General features: G+C 32.7%; 1 protein-coding gene across 1 annotated transcript in view; it reads left to right on the top strand.

Moving 5' to 3' along the window:
• LOC106464039 overlaps positions 1–10,401 on the top strand; it is a 91,701-nt gene that overhangs the window by 35,625 nt on the left and 45,675 nt on the right. The window contains exons 12-15 of the mRNA XM_022391699.1: positions 1,296–1,473; positions 5,489–5,694; positions 7,893–7,989; positions 8,164–8,296. Of these exons, the coding sequence (XP_022247407.1) occupies positions 1,296–1,473; positions 5,489–5,694; positions 7,893–7,989; positions 8,164–8,296 (614 nt within the window). The remainder of the gene's footprint in view (positions 1–1,295; positions 1,474–5,488; positions 5,695–7,892; positions 7,990–8,163; positions 8,297–10,401) is intronic.

Here is a 10,401-nt window from a genome sequence, read left to right as displayed (position 1 = left end):
AATGTAGTGCTAGTCATGAACTATCATAAGTAAAGCTAAAGGGGATTTTGCCAGTCCCTGCTGATCTTAGAGCTGAATCAGTCGAGATCAGTTTGCTTTTAAAAATTAGGGAATGTGATTCACCTGTTGCACTGTCTCTGAAGACCTGTTTCTCAGGACTCCTCAACGCTTATGCTTACCCCTTACTTCTACTAGTGGAGCTCGGGAGTCCTTACCACACCCAGTTCCCAGTTGTTGGGGTGGTGGACAGAGAATTTTCCTTTGGAGCGTTGAGTTTTCTCCACTCTCGGAGAAGAAGGCGAATTCTCCTTGCCCACTTGGTGGGGGAGTAAAGACAACTGTTTGTAAATCTAGACTGGATGAGTTCTGGACTTTGGTGGAGTATGGTATATGATCCTCTTGATCCAGACCTGGGATGTTGCCTTTTGGATTTCATCAGGTTGATCAGAAGGATTTTTTTCACTTTGGTGTTGCTTTCTTTCTTTCATAAATCCTGTGGTTTGAAATGCATCATTCTGTGGTTATTGGTAGGGATCCTATCACAAAGATATATATATATATCTGCAGTCCATCTGCCCTGGCCACCAACGTGGGATATGGGTACCATGACCTCTTAAATCCAACCTGAGTTGTGGAATCTCGGCTGTTTAGTTGGGGTTGGATCATTATACTTGTATTATATTCCACCCTTTTCAATTTCTGTAGTGCTGAGTGAAGAGCATACCTGTTCTGGATGTAGTGCGGTGTTCCCCACTTTGATACCATATCTCGTGGTACATATTTGTTCTCCGCAGACGCTTTCTGTATGATCTCTGTCCTCACCAGCCCCTTCACCTTCTCAATGTGGAATTCCAGCAATTAGTATCAGCAGAGGTATGTATGTTTTGAATGTTATCATTTTCCTAAACTGAAAATGTATTTCCAAACATACTTACCTCCGCTGACATTCTCCCTCCCTTCCTCCCCACTAAGACCAGAGGTGAGTCGTGAAAAAGTGATTTTATTGCTTACAGTGCTTATATACAGTACCTGCATAGAGGGCGTGTGAGAGCCGGCACAAAATTTTGCAAATTAGATATTGCCGAGGGCAGTCGAGTTGGGTATATAAAGACTGGAGCAAGCGAACACAACATTAGACGGCAAAGATGAAGATCGAGAAATAGCTATTAATGTCAGCAGAGTTAAGTATGTTTGGAAATACATTTTAAGTTTAGGAAAAATGATAACTTTTGATATTAAATGATACACATTTGACTTAATGTCACGATGATCTTATAGAATCTTTTTCCCCTCAGGGTCACCCCTGAAAAATTATTTCTAAGTCTTACAGCAAGTCCAGCAGACTTGCCAAGGGCTGAACATCTTGGAGTGATGTTATCACTTGACATAAACTATTTATATGAAGTTGCTGCAGATCTACAGCTAGCTAATGGCCAGTTTGCCCAAGCTGTTCGTCTGTATCAGCTTTCAAAGGTAAAGAGTTATAATTTCCCGTGTATAGAAGCCTTTACTTGAAATTCTGTAGAATATCAATAGTATAGAGTGATGATATTTCTGCTGTAATTTCTACAGCTTTGAGGAAATATACATGGAATGAAGTAATTAGGTGAATTCCATTACAAGCTGTTTGCATAAACTCTAGTTTTTTAAGTTTGTTACTTTATATACAGTAATGAAATACTTTTGGAAATGTGAAACCAATACACATGCAGGAAGCACAAGCAGTGAATAATGTTAACAGTAGGTGAATTTATTAATGATACTAAACATTATTACGTACAAAAGGGAACAAGTTGTATAATGCATTAATATTTATTACGTTACTACACGAGTCCTTTCCTTTATACAAGTCGTTTCATGCTACCATAAGGTTTATCAATCTACAGTCGTGGAATATTTTTCCCAATGTATCGTATTACTCCATATAATTCATTCAAGTTGTTTGGTCACATTTTCACCCTCTCAGTTTTTACATTAGCCCATACAGTCTCTAGAATGTTTGAATCAGGACCTTGTTCAAGCCAAGTCAAAGTTTTGAAATTTCCATATGTAGATATTGTTTAACAACATTTTTTTTATGCATGGGATAATTTTCTTTGCTGGAAGAGGTCTTGTTCATTTCTCTGAATGCTGATTTCAATCATTTTTCGGTTGATGACCTGTTCATAGCACTTATTTTTGAACAGTTACGTGTCCATTGAGATCTTTTCATGATAACATGTATCTTACTCTTCTTGAGGTATAATTCCCTACTATATATATATATACAGCAAGTTTGTGGTAAGTTATATCTTGCATAGAATATACCGTGAAATACTTAGCATAATTTTGAAGATTTTTTCTTTAATTTTATAGCATGTTTATCTGTAAAAGGTAAAATACAGTAAATTAGTTTTTGCACAGTTACTAATTTTAGAAGTGTACAAAGCTTTTAAATATTTCTTAATAGATGTAAGGGAAAACTATTTTTCTGTAAAACAACCTTTATATTTTACACTTTTCATAAAAAACTAACTTTATTATAAGCCTGGTGTATTAAATTATAAATTATTTTTATATTCAAATGGTAATAAAACTATTAAAATGAAAAAAAACTGCTCAGTATATGTTGGTTTATGGTAACACTTAGTCTCAAAATGCTTACAGTTTGTTCTCCAGTCATAAATTTAATGTTGACTGTTCATGTGATTCTGATGTTGACTGTTCAAGTGATTCTGAAATTCATAAATATCAAATATAAATGCCGAAAATGTGTCATCAACATATCTTCTCTAACAAAGATTTAAACTCTACAGGACAATTTTCAAATCACCTTTTTTTCTTGTGCTAACTTAAATAAAAATTAGCTAAACATGAGGTGACCTTTCAACCTATACACCTTCCATTAGCTAGTTCATAATGACAACTATTAAGAAAGAAAATAGATTCTTTGGTTGCAAATTCCAGTAATTTAATGAAACCAGGTTTTGTTATACCCCGAATGACATCCAAGTTGTGGAAAATTAAATTATTACTCAACTCTATTACGTCCTCTAATGTTAAATTTGAATATCAAGACTCAACGTCTAAACTAACAAAATAGACAGATTTGTCAAAAACTAATTTAGAGACATCTTTATAGAATTCAACTATTTGTTACCGTAAGTTCATTAGTTAGATGAGGTTAAAGAAGCCCCACCAAAAGTCCCTGCTAATTTATACTTGGAAGTACCTATACATGACCGTTCACCCCTATATGACAGTTTAATTTGTGTACTTAGGTAACTCTTAGTAATTCTTAAACTGGATAAAAGTAATGGTATAGTAATTTTGAATAAGAAAGATAATGTAGAAAAAGCCTTTAAAGACTATGTACAAAAATCTTTAACTATTTTAAGAATAATACAAAATTTAAGAACTTAGAACCTGATCCCACAGTTTCAAAAGAGACATTTACAAAAGTATCTGTTAAACATTAAGAAAGAAGAGTTAGTATCTGAAACTATGGAATATCTTGTATACTAAAAAAAAAAAAAAGATATATTTTTCGCTATAAAACACCTTAGTTCACATATTTTTTTTTACTTTCTAAGAGTCAAAACTATAATATCCCGAAAGCACTAAACCTGAAACTTCAGTAACTTATCAAATGAAACATTATTTTGTTCACTTACCAGTATATATTTAAATTTTGTATTAAATGTTCAAAATTTACAAATTATTCCAAAGAATCTAATTTTTTTTACGAGTGACTGGAAACCTTAAGCCTTCAGATAGTACCTTTTCTTCCACCTCTGTTGACTGATAATCTGAAAGATTATAAACAACATCTGTAGAGGCTTCTAAAGAAAGTAGGCTTTTCACGTTTTTACCTATATAACCTTTTAATTTGTTTTAATCTCAATTTATTTTAAGTTATACTTTGGGATAGGTTCATTATGAAATAACAGGAGTGAAAATGTCACCAACTGCTTAAACATATAGTTATTCTCTCAGGACATTTTTAAAGAAAAACATAAAACTTTTTAGTCATTTGAGTCATTGTAAAAATAATTTTGTTATGAAGACTATATTGCAGTTGCAGCCTATTTATACATAATCAATCATAGAGTATGTTTTATGATATTTTGTGTAATATAAAGTACGATTTAGGAGAAAATTATGTCATGTTTTTATTTTGTTACCTTAATAAAAATCATTGATGCTTACAAATTTTAATGTGATATTAATTTATTGATATTGCTACTGTTTATTGAAAATTGATTAGTACATTTACATTTGTAATTTATCATATGGTTAAAAGGCTGGAATAACTGACTGTTTAAAGAATGCTGCTTTATGAGATTCTTGGGTTTAAAGCATGTCTGTGTTTGTCACAATTTCCACCAAAACACGTTCAGCAAAATGAGGTGTTCGGTTGTATCACATAATGTGAAAAAAGTTAATTTATAGTTTATTTAATAGTAAAGAATAATGTAATTATAAGTTACGGTGTAATGCAATGTAAGAATAGTAGCTTTACACTTGAGTTGCCAGCTGGTTGCCTTCCTTCAGGTCAGCAGTTCAAAATTAGGGATGGTGCTAGGTAGCTTTAGTAGCTTGACCTCAACTTAAAAACATATTAACAAATATAATGTCCTTGTGGCTAAAAGTCTGAACATATTTGGTGGCAACAGGATCTGAACCAGAGACCTCCCCCCCAATAAAAAAAAAATCATGCCACCCCAAATCTGAATAAATTTGTATTAATCTGAAAGAATAATGAGAAATCATAATGCAAATATTTCAATTTACTGGATAGTTTAAAATAGTAATAATTGGAAACACTAATTTCATTTAATTAATTATTTTCATGAGTTGTGACATTAGTGATTAAGCTGAACAAACTTGAATTAATCAAAAATAATTATTACAAGTCATAATGGCAGTATTTTAAAATACTTGTATAGGAGGAATAATCGTGCAACAGCAATAATCAGAAGCATTAATTTTGATTAGTTTATTATTTTCTGGGCCATTAATTGATTTAACCATAATTTCATTGAATCGGTTATTTTACACAACACTAATCAGTATTATATATGGTCTAAGGTAATCAGTTATATGGATTAATTGAAATAATTGTCCAGTTCTAATTAAGTGGGAAGTTAAAAATGATTAGGTTGACTTTAAATAGGAGGCAAAATTCAGAAGCAGTAAGAGTACAAAATTAGCTTCTTCTCTTCTGCAGCAAGGTTAATATAAACTACATAAGAGTGTTTGTTGTACGTCATAACAATGTCCTCTGATGCAAATTAATACAAGATTCAGAGAAGTGAGATTTACTCATAAAACTTCACTCTCCTTGAAAAGTTTCAAAGTTAACGTGAGCTACAAAAGTGTTTGTTTTCTTTCTTGAAAAGGGTGACAAATTCAGAAATAGTAAGAGTTTCTCAAAACTTTCTCCTGGAGAAGTGGTAAAATTAATATAGACTATATAGTAGTGTTTGTTTTTTCTTCTTTGTTACAGTGTCCTCAATTGAAAAGGGTGGCCAATTTCATTAGTTACGGCTATCTGTCGGAGCTATTGGCATATGTTCAGGTTTTGTTCACCACCACAATCACAGAAGTCCAAGCACCAGATAGAGTCCATTTTGGTAACTTAGCTGTTCATTGTTTTGTTCAACAAATTTTGGAGAAGACAGGAGAAAAATTAGCTGTTGTTCATGCTTTTAGGTAAGAAATGAACCAATTATGTAAAATGATGAATATTGAATATGCTACATTCGAGCAACGACTATAAATATAACTCATATGAGCTTTACTTTAGCACTAAATAAAAATGTTTTATTATATACCTGTTCTTTTTTGTTTATTTTTCATTGGAATTCTATGCTGTATGTAGGACTAGATGTACATCTGGAACTCCCTCCATTAATAGGCTGGGTGTGGCCTGGTGATGAGCATGCCATACTATGAATCTAGGGATCTGTGCTTCACAACCAGTTGCCACAAAACTGTGCTCTGCACTTTGGGACCAAGGGTGCATTAACTCTAAACACCTGGGAAGTGTTGATTCGATAAACCTGTTGTACTGATTGTTTTAGTGCATTGCAAATGAACTGTCTCTCTGGCAGGACAACTGTAAGTCTACAGACTTACAATGCTAAGATCCAGGATTTGATTCCCCATGTTGGACACAGCAGAGAGCTCAGTGTGGCTTTGCTCTTAAACAAATACACAATCAGAGCAAAAGAACCATCTCTCTGGCAGGACAACTGTAAGTCTACAGACTTACAATGCTAAGATCCAGGATTTGATTCCCCATGTTGGACACAGCAGATAGCCCATTGTGGCTTTGCTCCAAAGCAAATACACAATCCAATTATTCTAATCAAATAGTGAGACACAACCATCAGTCTTGTAACTCTAAGGTTCCTAGAAGGATGGATACTAAAATGAGAGTCACGGAAATAAGCTTGTATTGTTCTTCCACACATTAAAAAAAATAAATAATAAATTTTTTTAATAAACAAATTTTATTTATTTTATTTTTTTTGTAAAAATTTCAAATTAGATATATTTGCAGAAGCAACATAAACTGTAGGAAATTAAACTCAAATTTCCAGAGATAAAGTCAATCGAATAGTTCTTTTGCTCTGATTGTGTATTTGCTTTAGAGCAAAGCCACACTGGGCTATCTGCTGTGTCCAACATGGGGAATCAAATCCTGGATCTTAAGCATTGTAAGTCTGTAGACTTACACCTGTCCTGCCAGAGAGATGGTTCTTTTGCTCTGAAATACATTTTCAGTTTAGGAAAATGTTAACTTCCAATACAACATCTTACCTCTCACGAGATACCTAGAATCCCACGTTTAACTGGTGGAGGGTTGGAGAAAACATGATTCTATTTGAGGAAGTGGCCAAAGAGACACCATGGGTTGTGGAACCGAAAAATAATATATCACATCTCAGCAGAAGACAACACCACATCTGATCCAGGTATTCTTTTTGCTCTTTTATGACTGTATCATGAGCATAAAAGTCGGAAAAACATGAAGGAATCCCATGATATATATTTCCGATTAATGAGGCCCCTGGGTGTCAAGTGGCTAGGGCACGACCGACCATAGTGGTAATTCAACATCACTTCAAATTAAAACATGCCAACACAGCACACATATGCTATAACATACTCAAATAAAAAATATTCATTGTTTTGAATATCCAATAAAAGCTAGACAAAGGCTATCTGAACTACCTGTCCCTAAATTTTCAGTTGATAGACTAGAGCACCCATTACTAACTTCTGAAATAGATACTTTCCTCCAATCACATTTCCCACCCAGCCTCACCACTTATGTGGTGTAGGTCTTCTGACCAATCTCGAAGTGATTAACGAGTGCAAATCTGGAAAGGGTGCTGGTTACGATAAGAGTTGTGTCATGCTCCTATTGTTGGAGAGCTGTTGCATAATCATTTACATGCAGATATGCAAAAGTGGGAGGTGGAAGGCTATTGTTGGGCATTGAAAATTTACACTGATAGAGGGCAGTAATAATTGAGAAAAGCTATTTTGTGATAGGAGGTAAGTATCTACTGGAAATACATTTTCATTTTAGGAAAATGTTAACGTACATGAGTCGTCAGTTGTTTGACTCTTTCTCTATTTAACTGTATATTGTGGAAGGCTATTGTTGGGCATTGAAAATTTACACTGATAGAGGGCAGTACTAATTGAGAAAAGCAATTTTGTGAGAGGAGGTAAGTATCTATTGGAAATACATTTTCATTTTAGGAAAATGTTAACGTACATGAGTCGTCAGTTGTTTGACTATTTCTCTATTTAATTGTATATTGTACTTTCTTTTATTGCTGATGTTATTGTAGATTAGAGCATAAAAGCAATTTAAAGAATCCAATTTCTTGTAGGGACTTTCTGCGTGATAATATATACTATAATGAAGATGTTGCAGTCCGGCTCCTAGCTGAACAACATCTGTATAAACACCTGCACTACTGTGCCAAGGTAAAACATCTAAGTTAGTTTACAAATCCATCTGATATTTTGCAAAACTAATTATCGACATTTTGAAGTAAGTACACAAACATCAAGTCACACAAACTTGTTTATAACATTTACATGCTGTTATTAATGGCTCCTCTACAATTTATCATCAAGAGAGACTGTATTTATGTATAGGTTCGAGGTCAACAAACAAAGATGTTACAACACCTACTAAACCATGAAGAGCACTGTCTTAAGGTAGAAGAAGAAACACGTGCTCTTCTCGTCTCCAAAGGCCTAGCTGATGAGATTTTACATGGTATTAATGGTGAGTACAGAACCAGGATTATCTTGTATGTTTGCCAAAAATATTAATGAATCAATTTCGAACAATATGTCTATTGAGTTGATATACGATTGAGAGAAAGTCTCTCCCACAGTTCCAAAATTTAGTAGAGAGAAACTTTGTAACAAGTTGGTTCTTACTTAAAAAGTTCTTTAATTTACACTTAAATTTCCTTCAGCTAATATTTAAAAAAATATCATAAATTGTAACCCAAAAGGTTTGTTTCATTGTTAAACTAGTGATTACTTTAAAGTGCATTTTAAACTAAACAGTTGATATTTGTATTTAAAACACAGAGTATCCAGAAATTATGTTAACAAATTTCAATAGTATAATAGGAATACTTTTCTCCAGTGTTTATTATATATATATTTCAAAATAAGTCTGATAGAGATCATCATGAACAGCATTTCCAATGCCATCTAGCAATATTTTGAAACTCTTGTTGACCTTTGTCATGCTGCTGTGCATTCTGTACCTACTGCCACTCAACGTACATTTGCATAATGGAACTCTAGTAGCCATTGTAACAGAGATTCAAGATGCCTGTATTTTATACATAAATAATTTTGTTCAGACACCCTGTTTAAGTAAAATGTTAGGGATTCGAAGCATTTAGTAAAAATTAAAAATATTATTATTTTTGTAGCAATAAGCTATTAATTCCTTCTGTGTCGGCTGTTTTTGGAAATGAGCTAAAAAAAGTCAGTTTTTTTATTTTACTTTTTGATGAAGTTCTTATATTTCTGCACAAAATGGGTCTAGATATATATTATTTCAGTGAAACTACATTTAAGAACTGGAATTAGTAGTTTTGTTTTGAGTTTACTTACTGATTATAAGCATTTATTTTATCACAAGTTACAGCTCTTACAGTAATGAATAATATTTTCTAAAATGGGTACAGTTGTACAAAGCATTTTGGACTCTATAAAATAAATACAAATATCTATACTTTGATAAGCTTAAATTATTTTATAGGATACAGTACTGGGTTAGGTTCACTGAACAAGTCTACTTTCCGCTAGACTCTGAACATTGTAACAGAGTGTATTAGGACTTGTCATCCTTCTCCATCTTTGCCATAAAACATTTTATCCTTGTTACCCATTTCTCTTTCCCACTAGTTTGTCAGAACCATGGAAATAACATATGTTCCTATATAAAACTGTTTTATTCTCTGTTCAGTTTTATATTTTAATAAAGACCATTTAAAGTGAAACTTTAATACTTTCCAGACAGATGAGTTTTCTCAGGTGTCAAGTGCAGTTTTATTTATTTATAAATTTTCAAAATTTTTTTTACTCATTTTGTCACATTTATTTAATGTAACTTGCAAAGCCAAATGGAAAAAAATAGTGAAAATTTCATTTCTGCACAGTTCCCAGGAGGTCTTGTCTGTAAACAACTTACTTATTGATTTTTTTAAGCATTTTTCTGCCCATTACAAAGCATAGGTTTTTATTTGTTAAGAAACTATCATTTCTTGATAATACAATTAATCAGTTCTTGTTTTTGCATTTTTCTGCCCACCCCAAATCATAAATTTTATTTGCTAAGAAACTACCATCCTTTGATAATACAATTAATCAAGTCTTATTTCTCTCACCATCTTCTTTCTCTGTCTGTTAATTTATTATTAGAGGCCTCTATTGATATGTTGTGATGTCATAAAAGGGTGAGAACAAATGCCAGTGAAGAACAGATTTTAAGAGTAAAGTTACCAGCAAAGTTTTAATACTATTAGATAGAGCAGTGCAAAGAAAATAATGTGGTGTGAGAAAGAATTTCTGGTTTTGTGAGAACAGTGGAATTTAGTACAAAGTTTGGAACACTTAGTAACAAATCTGGGAATATTTTATAAAAGGATGCACAAATGTATAAAAACTAGATTATTTTATATCAAGACTTCTGACAGTTTGTGTCCATTTATTGTGGATTTTCTTTATCTTAGATATTATTTTCATTCCTGATAATGTTTCCATGTTAAATTATATTTGGAAGTTATGGCAAGTCATGAGGTAAGCCTTGTTAGGATTAGAATGCATGTTAAGTGTTGTAGAAATATTCTGGTGATTAAAATATTA

This window comes from Limulus polyphemus, unplaced genomic scaffold, assembly GCF_000517525.1.
Source record: "Limulus polyphemus unplaced genomic scaffold, Limulus_polyphemus-2.1.2 Scaffold1547, whole genome shotgun sequence".
NCBI lineage: Eukaryota > Metazoa > Arthropoda > Merostomata > Xiphosura > Limulidae > Limulus > Limulus polyphemus.
Note: the sequence above shows the minus strand (reverse complement) of the source record. Positions and strands in the feature narration are given on the sequence as shown.